This window comes from Cupressus sempervirens, chromosome 9 (assembly GCF_028749045.1).
Source record: "Cupressus sempervirens isolate cs-2001-9-10 chromosome 9, ASM2874904v1, whole genome shotgun sequence".
NCBI lineage: Eukaryota > Viridiplantae > Streptophyta > Pinopsida > Cupressales > Cupressaceae > Cupressus > Cupressus sempervirens.
The window spans coordinates 422,461,066-422,477,413 of NC_143126.1; the positions used below are offsets into that span (position 1 = coordinate 422,461,066).

General features: G+C 33.8%; 1 protein-coding gene across 1 annotated transcript; it reads right to left on the reverse strand.

Annotated features, from left to right (window-relative positions):
* Positions 1–2,746: 2,746 nt before the first annotated feature.
* LOC149539096 (uncharacterized) lies at positions 2,747–16,282 on the reverse strand. The gene is made up of 2 exons (XM_089802518.1): positions 15,843–16,282; positions 2,747–3,447 (listed from the first exon to the last, which is right to left on the reverse strand). The coding sequence occupies exons 1-2, from the start codon at positions 16,102–16,104 to the stop codon at positions 2,747–2,749; spliced, it is 963 nt and encodes a 320-aa protein (XP_089658644.1). The 5' UTR covers positions 16,105–16,282.
* Positions 16,283–16,348: the final 66 nt, after the last annotated feature.

A 16,348-nucleotide genomic window follows, 5' to 3' on the forward strand; every position in this document is an offset into this window, starting at 1 on the left:
GCTCAAGAGCAAGGTGAGGGGAGGCCTCAAGGGTCATGTTCCAATGAAATCATAAAGCGTAAGAAAAATCCCTTGATGTTTTGACAAGGAACCTTTAACTTTACATTTTTCAATTGATAGTGAAAGGGAGGAGAAAATCCAAAAAGGAAAATTTACAATAGGTCATTCCTACAAAAATGATTCAAGATGGGGAAAATGTGGGAATGAAATATCTTATGCCTACCCTCACAAGTGTTAATTGAATTAGAACCTTCACTAGGGCCTTCGACACCCTGTCCATCACCTTTTTATTAGACCCATGATGCAATTTAGGGATTTTTTTCCTAGCTTCCTAAATCTCTCTAGAGTATCCTTGAATGACATCTTATTGAATCTTTCAATTTTGACACATTCCATAACAAGCTCAGTGATGGAAGAGATGGACTCTAGAGTGATGATAAATGTGGCACATCCCACCATGACCTTTCCACAATCCTTAGACTACAAAACTTTATGATAAAGTTTATGGTTTTAACCCTTTATGCATGTGATGTAATTAGTTAAACCACCCTTCTCAAGGATATCCCTAAGCTCCTTGTCATTTGATATTCTCCCTACTCATTAGGCTTGATGTGATAAGGGTCTACACCCATCTTTCTATTGTGATGAATAGAGAAAACACACACCACCTCAAGAACAAACAAATCCACAAAAAAAACAACAATAAACTCATGTCACCACTAGTTTCAATTGAAAAACTAAAATGACAATCCAAATCATAAAAAAATTAATGGAAAACAGACCCCATTAAGAGTACTTATGGTCAGATCATTATTATGCAATTTGGACGTGATCATGACAAATCCCATCATACACTTCGGTAGAGATGGATAGAGGTATGTCTCAAGATTTGCATCATTTCATAAATTTCCCCATGCTCACCACCCTTTTGGAGACATTATTACCCTCTCAAAATCTATGTTGAAAAGACACCTCATCCAAGTTTCTTAATAGGTGTTTAATTTTAACAATCACATCTCTACCATTCCATCTTATCATCACCACATTTTTTAAAGTGTTAATGATGTTTAAGGCATCTCCTTTAATGATTGACTTCCTCACATTTTTTCTAGTTAGGACAATGACCCTGTGGTATTGAGCTAGGAGTTTGACTAAATAGGCTATCTTGACCCCTAAGTTAACTCAGTAAGAAACCAACATAGTATCCTTGAAGTTCCTAAAAAGGCCACCTCCACCCATACAACCGGGGTTTTCCATAGAGAAACCATCAAAATTTAGCTTGATCAAATTTGGGTCAAGGGAGGGGAGCTTGGTAAATATTTTGTGACTACAAACTATAAATTAGAAAAGTATTGAGAGAAATAAATTAGCATAAAAACAAAAAGACAAAATATTTAAAATCAATTATTTAATTCATTCTTATATAAAAAAACACTATTTAGAATACAAATGAGTGAATATAAATGAATAAAATGAGAATGAATTTTAAAAATAGGACAAAATGATCATATAGCCATAAGTTGCATAGAGAAGCCATGTTGTCCATGCATGACAATGGAAAATTTGACAAGTTGTTCATTGCGGAGAGACAACTACAATGTACCATTGGAGAAGATAAGTGAGACTTTATGATGCCCAACTTCTTTTAAAGCCATGTCGCTATCTATGGAGAAGCCAAAATGTACTTTAATTAATTAATTTAAAAATTTTAAATTTTAATTTATTAAATAATACAAACAAATTGGTTATGCAGGTGCATTTTGACCCTCCATAGTCAAAACCTTAAAGCCATAACCTATCCAAAAATAGATAAGCATTTCAAATTAGGTCCAACCATTGAAAGTAAGGTACCTATCTCTTTAGCAACACATGTTTAGCAACAAATATGGGCTACATAATTAGTAATTTATGTGAAAATTAACACTATTGCAGTCACTGATTATTAATCTCCTATCCTAAATGATTATTAAACTATTGAAAATAAATTCACAACTAATATTGAAAACTAACACAACTGCAACTTCATTTATAAAATACAAAAAGAAATTCACAACACAAAGAACACAATATTTTTAGACAAATTGTCCCTAGAAAAACCCCTAAGGGAAAACCAATTCTGCAGATGGAAAATATATTAACTTCAGCAAATCAAGAGATACAAAATTTCTTGCCTCTCATTGGCAAAATTAAGACAGCCTCCTAATTTCTCCTGTTGATATTCCCCAATGCTATCCCCAACACTATCACTGTGACCTTGCTAACACTGCAAGACTATTCAATATCGCTGCAAACTCATTTGCTAACACTGCAAAATACTTCTACAACTTGTGTTCCTCTGTTTTGTTCACCAAATGCTTCCATGACCACCCTTTTATACTACCTAACCAAGAGGTTTCTAGTTGCTTCTTGATCAAGACAACCTAACCAATAGTTTACTAGTTGCTTCTACAAAAGGTCAATTAATAAACAAATATTTGCTAATCAATCACACAAAGACGGAGAGCTGTCCAAGCTACCTAAACCAACAATTTCAACAGTAATCCCAAATGACATCATCTCCATCATCTCGCAATATAAGAAACCATGTAAAGTCCGAATCAGTTAACATAAGAGAGAAAAAGGAAACTATATATTCACTAGGGAAAAGTAAATTTAATAAAATGATAAAAGAAGAAAATTACTGAATTCATCAGCTGAATCTGTCTGTTTCGTACCGTGCAATGACCAGTTCAACCAAATTGACCATTTAATTGAAACCCATATCACTTTTGCAATTTATTAAAGTGTTACAATTCATCTCATAAATAATTGATGTCAATGAGGCCAAGTGGCGTCGTTGATGCCTTGTAAATCCAGAATAGCGCTGAGATGCATCATATGGTAGGTATTCATCATTTTTACCTTTATATACGACTTCCATATTAATGTCGGCCAATTCAGACAAACAAGGTGCAGAATAAAGCGAGTCAGAATTAGCTGCGGTAACCCTCGGGAAGCCTGACATTTCATGAGTTGGTTGGAAACAGGAATCTGTTGTTCTTGGAGTATTCACACTGCTACCATTGTTCGCATGATTCATCTGGCTCGAGTTCACACTGCTAAATTTGTTCACATGATTCATCTGACTTGTATTCTCACTGAATATATTAGAGAGGGATGACTTCTCTGGAAAATTCAATTTGGCTCTTCTTCCTCTAAATTTCAAAGCGGCATCATCGTAGGCTTTTGCTGCATCTTCTGCGGTGGAGAAAGTGCCAAGCCAAACACGAACTGCTCTGTTTGGGTCTCTGATTTCTGCGGCCCATTTGCCCCACGCCCTCTCTCTCACTCCTCTGTAACCATGCCTCTTCTTCTGGGCATTCCAATTTGCTTCTTTCACCACACGCTGCTCATTTTCTTTTCTTCTCATTATATGCTCCGTTTCTTGGTTTCCTTTTACACAAAACTCTAAAACACCAGAAATAAAAGCATTACAATTGAGGAAAATTCTTTCATATTTATAGAAATCAAGGAAAATTAATTGCACATAATAACATCTTTTAAGACTGTAAAGTTTGTTGTCCTGACTGTAAAATATGTTTTGTGAATTATTTCAGGACTACGAAAAATCCGTCTGAATTATCAGAAACGCCACCATCTTTTCAAAAAGATGTTTTCAGCTCCTTGTGAAAAATTTAACTATTGCAGTCACTGATTATTAATCTCCTATCACAAATGATTATTAAACTGCTGAAAATAAATTTCCAGCTAATATCGAAAAATAACACAACTGCAACTTCACTTAAAATACGGAAAGAAATGCGCAACAGAATCAACACAATATTTTCGGACAAATTGTCCCTGGAAAAACCCCTAAGGGAAAACCAGTTCTACAGATGAGAAATTATATTAAACTTCAGCAAATCAAGAGATACAAAATTCCTTGCCTCACACTGGCAGAACTCCGACAACCTCCTAATTTCTCGCGCTGATATTTCTCACTGCTATCCCTGCGCTAACACTGCGCCCTTGCTAACACTGCAAGACTGTTTGCTAACACTGCAAACTGCTTCACAAAAGCTTCTCTCTTGCTAACACTGCAAGACTGTTTGCTAACACTGCAAACTGCTTCTCCAAAAGCTTCCTTGCTAACACTGCAAGACTGTTTGCTAACACTGCAAACTGCTTCTCCAAAAGCTTCCTTGCTAACACCGCAAGACTGTTTGCTAACACTGCAAACTGCTTCTCCAAAAGCTTCCTTGCTAACACTGCAAGACTGTTTGCTAACACTGCAAACTGCTTCTCCAAAAGCTTCCTGCCTTACTCTCCAAATGCCCCCTAGACCCCTTTTTATACTACTCTTGTTGGTAAACCAACGACCGAGATTAAAACAAACCAACGGCTGAGATTAAGACAACTCAACAGCCAATAATAGAATTGGTTGCAAGGTGTCCAAAAGGGAATCTCTAAAATTAGTAAATAATAACCATTTACTAATTTTTGGCAAGTGGACAAACAGTTGTCCAAACCACCCATAAATACAACCGCTATTCATAGATAAGGATGAACAGCTGTCCAAGCTACCCATAAATAGTGCTACTATTTCCGGGTCAGAAATAACAGCTGTCCAACTAACAATAATTAACACTCCCTCTTAGCGAGGAAGCTGTTCTGCATGACACCCATCTTATCTCTGAAGAAGATAAATTTGGCCTTTCCCAAAGCCTTCGTCAGAATGTCTGCTACCTGCTCATCTGTAGGTATGTATTGTAGTCGAACAACTCCTCTTTGTACACAATCTTTGATGAAGTGATATCTGATATCTATATGTTTAGACCTATCATGAAACACTAGATTTTTAGACAACTTGATGCAACTCTGATTGTCACAATGTATCACAGTAGTCTCAACCTTCTGACCAAACAAGGCTACTAACAACTTTCGAAGCCATATAGCTTCACATGTCGCCATGCTAGCTGCTATGTATTCTGCTTCTGCTGAACTTAGAGCCACAGACTTCTGCTTCCTGCTGAACCAAGATACAACTCCTGATCCCAAGCTGAAACAACACCCTGAAGTGCTCCTTTTGTCTGTTGTACTTCCTGCCCAATCTGCGTCAATATAGCCTATCAACCTGATACCTTCACCTCGAACATATATGATCCCATACTCGACTGTACCATGCAAGTAACATAGCACATGCTTAGTCGCTATCCAATGCATTCTCTTTGGTTCAACCATGAACTGACTAAGAGAGTTAACTGCAAATGCTATATCTGGCCTAGTGTTGACCAAATACATAAGTGAACCAATCACCTGTCTATATAAAGTGGGATCTACATCCTTCTCCTTAGATACATCGTCATGCTCTGTGCTCACCTCCGGAACACCTGTCACTGTCTCACGAAGCAATCTAAGTGCTCCATGATGAATATGGCCCAACCTCCTATGCCATAGCTCTCCAAGATCTCTAGGATTACTGTTGCTCATAAGTGCCTTAGGAGTATCAAACTGCAATCTATAAAGGCGACCACTCCTAACTCCAATAGTTATGGGTGATTTCCAATCCTTGTGCTTAATCAACACATGTGTCCCTCTAAAGAGTACATTATACCCCCTATCCTGAAGAACAGATACAGAAATCAAATTCATACCAAATCCCGGCACATATAACACATCATGAAGAGGAATTATCTTTCCATTCTCCCTCTGAAACTGAACAGTCCCTTTCCCAACAGGGTTGAGTTTGGACAAGTTTCCCATAGAAATCTGGATGTTGGTGTCCTCCTCCTTGTAACTGGAGAAGTACTCTCTAACTCCTGTCATATGAAATGACGCCCCACTATCTATATACCAAAGACACTGTGAGGTTGAGCTAACCATACAAGCTATAAGTGCAAACTCATCTTCCATTCTGCTGGAGAGTTCTTCTGCACTTGCTGAAGCTGCCACCTGCTTCTTACCCTTTTTCCTCTTTGGGCAATCACTGACATAGTGGCCAAACTCGTGACATCCAAAGCACTTGACCTTAGAAAGGTCCTTCTTCTTCTTTTCACTTTGTGAATTTGATCCTTTGCTAGATCCCTTCTTTGCTTTCCCTTTAACCGCTAGGGCAACGTTCTCTTGTTCCACCTCATTTTTCTGACTCTTGTTGGCCCCATTGACAAGACTTAGTCTAAACTCCTCCTGAGTGAAATCAGTCCATAGTCGATCCCAACTCGGTAAAGTATCTCGTCCACTGACAACTTGAACAAAGACACTCCATTGTTTAGTAAACCCATTTAGGGCTATTCTCACTAGCTCATCATCACTAGGGCTATCTCCAATAGCTGCTAACTCATCTTTGACAAGTCTGAGCCTCGTGAGGTAACTTGTGACGTCTTCTCCCTGATTCATTCGGGTATTCTTTAGCTTCTCTCTGAGAATCAACTTCCTATTGGTGGTAGCATTCTGGTACAGATTTAGAATGGCGTCCCACATCTTCTTTGCTGTATCTAGCTCTGAGATATGTGGAACAATATGATCCTTGACACCATCAAGGATAATCCTCCTCGCTTTGGCATCATCCTTCCTATATGCTGCAAGCTGTGTTGCATCTGTTGGTACAGGTACACCACTGGTAGCATAATCCTTGACACCATTCTCTTCCAACAATAAAGAAATTCTGGCCTTCCAGACACCAAAATTTGAGGCACCATCCAATCTATCCTGATCTCTCAAACCAGCTGAAGCCATCTCAAAGGTTTAAAGCAATAATAAATCTAAAGAGATCAAAATTTCTTTCTTAGGGCAAAACTCTTCTACCCTTAACAATGCTCTGATACCATGTGAAAAATCAAACTATGACAGTCACTGATTATTAATCTCCTATCACAAATGATTATTAAACTGCTGAAAATAAATTTCCAGCTAATATCGAAAAATAACACAACTGCAACTTCACTTAAAATACGGAAAGAAATGGGCAACAGAATCAACACAATATTTTCGGACAAATTGTCCCTGGAAAAACCCCTAAGGGAAAACCAGTTCTACAGATGAGAAATTATATTAAACTTCAGCAAATCAAGAGATACAAAATTCCTTGCCTCACACTGGCAGAACTCCGACAACCTCCTAATTTCTCGCACTGATATTTCTCACTGCTATCCCTGCGCTAACACTGCGCCCTTGCTAACACTGCAAGACTATTTGCTAACACTGCAAACTGCTTCACAAAAGCTTCTCTCTTGCTAACACTGCAAGACTGTTTGCTAACACTGCAAACTGCTTCTCCAAAAGCTTCCTTGCTAACACTGCAAGACTGTTTGCTAACACTGCAAACTGCTTCTCCAAAAGCTTCCTTGCTAACATTGCAAGACTGTTTGCTAACACTGCAAACTGCTTCTCCAAAAGCTTCCTTGCTAACACTGCAAGACTGTTTGCTAACACTGCAAACTGCTTCTCCAAAAGCTTCCTGCCTTACTCTCCAAATGCCCCCTAGACCCCTTTTTATACTACTCTCGTTGGTAAACCAACGACCGAGATTAAAACAAACCAACGGCTGAGATTAAGACAACTCAACAGCCAATAATAGAATTGGTTGCAAGGTGTCCAAAAGGGAATCTCTAAAATTAGTAAATAATAACCATTTACTAATTTTTGGCAAGTGGACAAACAGCTGTCCAAACCACCCATAAATACAACCGCTATTCATAGATAAGGACGAACAACTGTCCAAGCTACCCATAAATAGTGCTGCTATTTCCAGGTCAGAAATAACAGTTGTCCAACTAACAATAATTAACACTCCTGTTATAGATTGCAACTCAGCTGGAAGAGGTGAGAATTTGCACTCATTTTTTCCATCGATATTATTGATTATATTTTTTATCTTTTCACTGGGAGGAGAAAGTCTGCCGAATATTTTTTGGTTCAGTAGTTTTGAAATGTATCGTGTTTTTCCATAAAATTTCATTAAAGTTTACATATTTATTGATGTCTGGAGAAAGATCAGCGAGATCTTGTTTCCTACGATCGTCAAGGGTTATTTAAGAGTATTTTTGCTGAGAGCTTAAATTGTAATGATTCTCAGTTGAAAACATATAATATGTCATAAAACCTTTGACAAGGTATCTAGTTAAAAAGATGTCATAGAGGAAAATAAAAATAAAAATATAAGGGTTTTGTCCTTATGTTTAAGGGACAGTGGAGTCTCAAATAACTATTCTATCCTCTGTCGGAGCAAGTATTTACTGTAGGGAACGTGACATTTAGCAAGCTAATTCTCATCTTTAAATGATGCAGCATAATAGAGGTCTGCTACAATCAAAAAATTGTAAAGAATCTATACAATAAGGTACACCTACTTGTATAAAACGCATTACATTAGGTTTTTAATGCTGAGATTAAATCGTTTTATAAAATGTAAAACTATATATAAAAGAAATGCATAAAGATTTAGGAAACTGTTAATTTTTAATTGAAGATATAAGTAATAAAATAATATTTTATATGATAAGTGAAAATATTTATGTCACGTAAGAAACAATCTAAACAATCTGACAATGATCTTGGCCAAGCTTTTGTAATTTGCAGGATGTAATCTACAGACTATTATTAATTCTTTAATTTGATATAGTTATTTATTCAAAGTAAAGATAAAAGATAGAAAATCAATTATCAAGGAAGGCTATCAAGACAATAGCTATTACGCAATACAAGTAACCAATGAGTTCCTCTTAGATAAGAATTAAATTCTTAAGGATGAGTTGTAAATTTATTAAACTATGAGGCCACTAGCCTTTTACAGATTTTACAAAAAAATAATTAAGTAAAACAATGTGAATGTTTAAGATTTTTTTTATTGATTATTAAATTAATTTTGTTAATGATTTTTATAGGAATAAGAATGTTTTAGTTAAATGAAAATTTTTACTAGATATGTATTTAAAACAAGTATGTTTTGGTAACCTCTAATTGATTCTTCAGCATTTATGTTCTTTGGGATCAACCCTCATCTTTTTGGCTGCTATCTAATATTCAAAAACAAATATGTTTTGTAGATATTTTAAGGGATTTTATTTTAAAGGATGATGTAATTTTATGTAGATCTTAGAGCTAAAATATATTTGAATTAACTAAAAATTTGATAAGAATAAAAGGAAAAGTAAATTAAAATAATTTTGTGCTCTAAGATAACCTTGTGGTAAAAATTTTTTTTTACAAAAGTTGTCTAATTATTTCATTATAATTGCAAGAGCGTACAACACAATGGAAAATTGTGAGCCTCTTAATTGGGAGGTCTTGAGCTCAAATCTACTCCAAATTAACTAATAATTGAAATAATTAACCATAACAAATAATAATAACTAACCTTGGCTTCGACCTCTTACTGATCATTAATCCTCTTACTAATTAAAAAAAGGAAAAAAAACAAGATAACATAAATTGTATTAGTATTGGCATAGTGTAATTGTTAATTTTTTGTGTTGTAGTTATTGTCACCAAAGTTCGAATCTAATTTTTGTGTTATGGTTAAGTGTTTATAATACAAATAGGGTGCACAATTAGTATTTTGGATTTTCTTTGTGTATATATCTAATAATCAATGCATTTGAAAAGATATATGAGATCATTACACTAAGATGAAATGAATCTCAAGATATTAAAGGGAAGAAAATTATAATAATTACAACTAAAAAATATCAGGTGAATTTTTTAAATAAAAAAATGATTTCTACTAATGAAAAAAAGATTTTATTTGTTAGATTAATGTTATTAAAAATTATGAAGCAATATATACTCTAACCTTTTTTTTTGTTAAATAGCAGTTCTCTTAACTTTCATATAGAAATGAGAAATAAAATCTAATTTTAGAGGCTCTTGTTAAGGCTAGTAGAAAGCCTACATATTAGCCTTCGCAATTGTAGATGAAACAATAAGTAGACTATCCTCAAAGAAAAGGTGAATTGTAATAAGGCCAATGCAGCTACTAGGAGGGAATGAAATACTATACAAATGGCAATTATTTACTTCTAGGGTAACAAAAATAGAATAATGAAGGATATGGAGGATATTTTTCATTTCATCAAGGATATGCTCAAAAAGATCACAAAATCTATTTATATATCACAAGATGAATTAGTGACAAAGAATTCATGTGCAAGAGGGATGGGAATGTAATGGATGTTGATAGTTTTATGGACCTAAGTCATAAAAAAATAGAAGTTAATGATACTCATAATGTTACTCTCTCTTTTAAGAGGTCTCTTCTAACAATGGGTCTAATATTGATGGATAAGATATATATTCTCAAAGGGGAGTGGTAAGTCATGATGTGTGTGTGTGAAGAAAAATAAGTTATTTTAAGAATATAAATGATAGATAATAGGATGATTCCTCTCTATGCCATATTGGTTTTAGTGATTTATTTTTAGTGCAGAAAAAGAAGAATTGTAGAAAGGTTTTCTTTTATTGAGGACATAAAATAAGTATGCAAAACTATATTATGTTCATCAAACTAAGTTGGGAAGGGCCCCACTACAATTACCAAAGATTGTAATGTTGAAGAGTAATATAGTTCTATATTGTTAATCATTAAATTAGAAAGAGTCAAATGGCCTCTTGAAATAGTTCACATGGCCTTCTAAATTCTGACACTAAATTTTTTCTAACAATTGAAAGTAGTTTCAACCTTTCATTAATGACCACTTGAGAAAAATGCATACAGTCAAGTTAGAAAATTAAAATTATTTAATTAACTTATATGATATAAGAGATTTGTTGAAAAATATCATTTAAGATGATAAAGTGAATATAAATTTTTAAAATAATTGACATTTTTTTTTAAAAAAGTTAGAATTAGCATGCTTTACTAATTCATATGCTTGAAAACAAAATGGAGTTGATTAAAAGTAGATTTATTTTTATCTAAATAGAAAAGGATAGAATAAAGTGAAAATGAATACAGTTTATAAAGATAACCCTTTTAAAAATTTATTAAAGAAATGTCTCCAAACTATTAGTGATAAAGAATTAAGTAAAGTTGTATAATAAAGTCAAAAGGAATACATTTTATAAAGATAATCCCATAAATACTTATTGGAAAAATGTATTCAAACTAATAGTGACCAAGAATTAAGTAAAGTTGACTACCCAAACTTAAGCAGAGATGATAATAATCAAACAATAAAACTTGAATGCTTCATTATTTAATTACTATAAAATAAGAGATAAGTATATGTGGAGTATTTTAAAAAGAAAGAGATTAAAATTCAGAAAAGGATAACAAAGGAAATCTAAATAATATTTCACAAAGGTTAGGAGGAAGAACTTAAATGTGCAAGTCCAAAAAAAAATTTTAAAAATCATGAATATTAGAATGGAGTATAAAAGAATCATCCATCAATTTATTTGTGTTGGATTTAAATTTTAATAAAATGATAACACTATAAAAAAGAAAATTAAGCTATGTCTTATCACCTCAATTGTTGAAAATAAAGAGGCATGACACACTAAAATTTTTTAATAAAATAAATTTTAGTTTGAAATAAAAATACTAATACATATGTAATTAAAAGAAATCACACAAAAATATCTTTCTAGGTACCTCATCTAGAAGTAGTTGATATAATTTGTGTATACAAGACTGAATAAAAGATTCATGAAAACATTAGTAATTTTTCTTTTGTTTTAAAGTAGACCATAAACACATTGAACAAGAATGCATTGATCATTCTTAATTATTTGCATTTTTTCTATGGATAGATATCATCAAAGTAAGATAAAATTTGACAGCACAATAGATTAGATAGTTTGCCAATTAATTGTAAAAAATAAAATATTATTTTTCTTTATGAAAACTAGCTACCACTACATCAAAAGTTAGAACTATCAAGAATGTATCACCAAAGAGGCTAGGTACTTAAAGCACCAATAGAAAGGGATAGGGGTCATGTATAAAAAAAATTTCCACCCAAGCCAATAGGTCCATACTAAACACAATCACACATGAGACAAGTATGTTATCAAGGGTGGGATTCAATACTTTCCCATCAAAGTTATTAATTTTGTTAATAGAAATTTTTTGCAATGATACAAAAAGCTCAAATTCTCAATGACAATCCACCAAAGAGGTTTTAGGATTTACAGTCCTAAAGGAAAGTGTTGCGAGTCTTACATGACTAAGATTGTATGGATAAATGATCATCAAATTGAAACCAAATTCAATACTTTAATAGATTAGATAGTTCATGAAGTGATTCTCAAGAGCCTTGAGCAATAACTTTATGTGACACACTCCAAACAATTTGAAATATCTTTTAAACAAGATATTGTTTATGGATTTAAGAAGGATTTATATTCTTTCAAGAAAATGATAATAACATGAAATACCAATTTTGTCTCATAACCATTGTAGAGTTTTTATGTAAATATCACTTAAATCCTAATATTTATATCAAACACTAAGGTGGAGACTTGTTTTCTTAATTGTACATGTGAATGAGCCTTTATACACCATGAGAAATTAAACTTAATTTAGAAAGTTTCAAACAATTATGACCAAAATAATTTGAATTAAAAATCTTGTAATAGACACATGATATGTGGGAAAAATTACCCCTAAATTATTAGAAAGAATTTTAAACATTATAAAAGAAACTTCTAAATTTATAAAAACTAAAAAATAGAAAATCTTATTTTCCCGATTGAGATTACAATTTATCAAGCTATTTTTCTTTCCAAATATCACTACATCTCTCTTCTTAAGAGTTAATTTAAAGTCCTCTTCATTAGAAAGCTTCGTAAGATATTGGTAAAAAAATTATCCATTGAAATAGAAATATAAATTTGTTGATAGCAAATAAACAAATATAATGTCTTTGTTGTCAATGAATTTGGCTAAATCTATCTACTATATTATGAACATCATGTAGTTTTTGTTAAAAGTAATGAAGGTTTTTCTTAGGATGCTCTACTCATATGCTATTTCAAAATATGGATTATTAAGCTAAACCTTAGAGAAAATGTTGTTTGGCATTACCTACCCAAAGGCTAGATTAAAGCCAACTTTTATTTGGGATTCAAATGGTAATTGTATTGATTTTGGGAATTGTTCACTTGGGTCCCAATCTAGCCACATGGTTGAGGTTAGTTAAGTGCTCCTCGTTATTAAATTGGCCAAAGCTACAAAATGCAACTACCTTTGGGTCGAAGGTGATTCAAAAAACATTGTAAATTGCCTCAATGAGATAATGAAACCCACATGGACAATATCGACTATCATCAAAGTGGCTAGATTGATTTTAAACAAATATGAGAAAGTAATTATTTCCCATGTGTATAGAGAGGCTAATGCATTCATGGATCGCATTGCCAACCTAGGAGTATGAGAGCAAGGAAGAATATCATGGCAAGATAATCTCATGAGAGATTGCATTTTGAAGGGAAAGATTTATGAGTACAAGACATGTTATCTCATTAGTATTTTAAAAAGACATGAAGAATTCATTAAAAATGTACAAAAGTCACAATAATTTATTTTGGTGCAAGGAGGGCATTAAGAAGTATAAGTAATCATATGTTTTCTAGGTGATTTTGATGCCTCTTCTCCTTAATCACATCAGTTTGTAGAGACATCTAAATTGCAAATAAGATAAATTTTTGGTAGAATAATGGGTGGTGTGCCAAAAAGGAAAGAACCCAACAATTTCAATGAGTGGAGGGATGAACTACTAGTTTAGGAGCTAATAGTTAACGGTGGTGTGATGTCATATTTGGAATGTCTCCATGCTTTTGATCTGAAGGCAATGAAGGAATTCTATGAAGGATGGAAGGAGCATAATGTTACTATGTATGGGGTTTCTTCCCCCCTTAACACCAAATTCATCTCTAACATCATAGGACTACCAAATGAGAAGAAATTTTTCAAGGAAAAGAAGACAAGTTAGGAAGTGCTTAAAAACTTTTTGAAGGATAAAATGGACAAAAGACCCTTATTAAGATGGGTAGTTCCTTTTCTTTTAAGAAAAGTAAACCCTTATGGCATTGTGTTGTGGCTGCATGAGAGATTATTTCACCCTTGATGGTAGGATTAAGAGAGTGCATTACTTTTATTTTGTGTTGTTGAATTATTTCCATTGTGGGGATAAAATTGGTTTCCCCTACTACATTTTTCACTCCCTAAACCAAATCATTGCTAGTCTTAGGAAGAAATCATCCTAGCCTATTCTTTAGGAGGGCCTTATTGTCCTCTTTGCAGAATATTGTAAATCCAAAACTCCTATTGTGAGCCCTAATATGAATTTGGAAAGGAGAAAAGGAAAATCCCCTTCTAATAAGAAGAAAAAACATGAGGAATGTGATGATACAAGAATGGATATGGATGAGGAGGAAGAGTCTATGACTCTTAAGAGGATAGGATTTCTAAGGATTTATAGGGTGGAGATGGAGATGGTATGGAAATAGGGGAAGAGAGTGATGATACCCCTCCCACTAAAAAAGGTAAGAACCCCTCTATATCCCCCTCTAAAAGAAGATTTCTAGAGAGGATGAGAAGGAAGAACATATTGGGGATGTAGCTAAAGAGAAGAATATTAAGATAGAGGAGTCTCAAGTTAAAAACATAGTTGGGTACCTAGTGTTTGATTCTAAAGATGATCCTGTGGATAATACTATGAAGGGGAAGAATGATATTCCTTCTATTTCTATCTAGGGTAATCTTGATAACATTAGTAGGAAGGATAAAGTGGAGGCCTCCATTTCAGTTGATAATTGGGTTATCAATGAGATTAATGCCATCAAGGAGGAAGTGAGTAAAATAGTCCAAGATTTGCAACAAGAGGTTGAAGCAAAGAAAAACCTAAAAGACGGTATCTCGAGGGAAATTTAGGACTTAAAGGTCATTGGAGACAGTTATACCAAAATCCAAGGCTTGCTCTAGAATCTCATCACTATTAAAGGAAAAGTGGAAGTTGAGAGCATTGAGCTTAGGGAAGACTAGACTGGAGAGGATAAAGGTCAAAACATGGACATTGTGGGTTGACCTAGTAAAATAACAAGAGGGAAGTTGAACAGAAAGGCCATTATTGTTGTAAGGACCAACTCTTACAACAATATATGAAGATCATACCTATAATGCATATGCATGCATCCAAATATGAATATAAATCTCGTCTACAAAGTATCATCAACATGATCATAAAATGACTTAACCATTCATTTAACATAACTTAAAAAATTATTTAATAGCATTAATTTCCCAATTAGTTAACATATCAAATGACAAGTTTAATCTAATCCAAGAATTAATCTAGCAAGTTTAAAATAGTTGACCTAGTCAAAGTAACAAAGTTGCCACCTAATTACCATGTAGGCTCAAACAAAGAAGTCATTGACAAGTCATGAAAATTGTTGCCAAGACAATGGAGAGCAATCCAAAGCTAGTTGAGATCCACATGGCCAAGATCTTGAAAGATTTGGCCTATTTCTAGCTTTGTTTTCTTTTTTGGTCTTTTAAGCTTTTGCTGATCTAGTATGTGTGCTGATTAGTTGCCTCTAACTAGTTGTTGGTTTTTTGAAATGTTTCATTTTACACTAGCATAGTTATAATTTTTGACATCATCATTTTTATCTTTATATTTTGAAACTATTATGTTTTGGATCCCTCTAAAACCTGTTTTTTACCTTAATCTAAAAAAAAACATCCAATAGTCTATCGTAATATATTTAATATTCATCTGTCTATTGTTTTAGAAATTAATAAATACTTCGATGCATTTATTCAATGGATTGAAGCCAATATTTAATGATTTCAATTGCAATAAAACAAAGAGTTTAAAAACCCTTAGCAATTAGATGCAATAGAAAGAAAAGACGATCACCGGTTTCTGTGTAGATCGGTGTTGTTGCCGTCGAAGTGTTGTGATCGTATCGTTGTCTCTTGCATATGCAGGCGTACAGATCTGCCTTCTTTTCAATCGGATAAAAGGCGCCTCTATTAACTGGAGAAGCCATCGCCAATCTATCCTCTGCAAGGCAATCGACGCTGGGGGAGACGTGAATATTATCATTGCTATTGCTGACACTGAGAATGACCCGCTCTGGATTCGAACCCAGATCCGATCCATTTCCCTCGATCACCATTATGCAATCGCTTTTTCTACTCACCTAATTAAAGAGGACACGAAAGGATTAACCTCTTGTATCGTTGAATAACTGAAGCATTGTCTTGTTTTGTGAATTGTAATTGCAGACCCTTCGACGACTTAGAGACTCGGGTCTTCCAAGTCTTCGCAAGAGTTAAAGGATCCTCGAATTTGACGGCCTACCATTGGTGCTTCGTAGGCCATTACAGCCAAGTAGTGAGCTAGCATAGCACTAACCATTA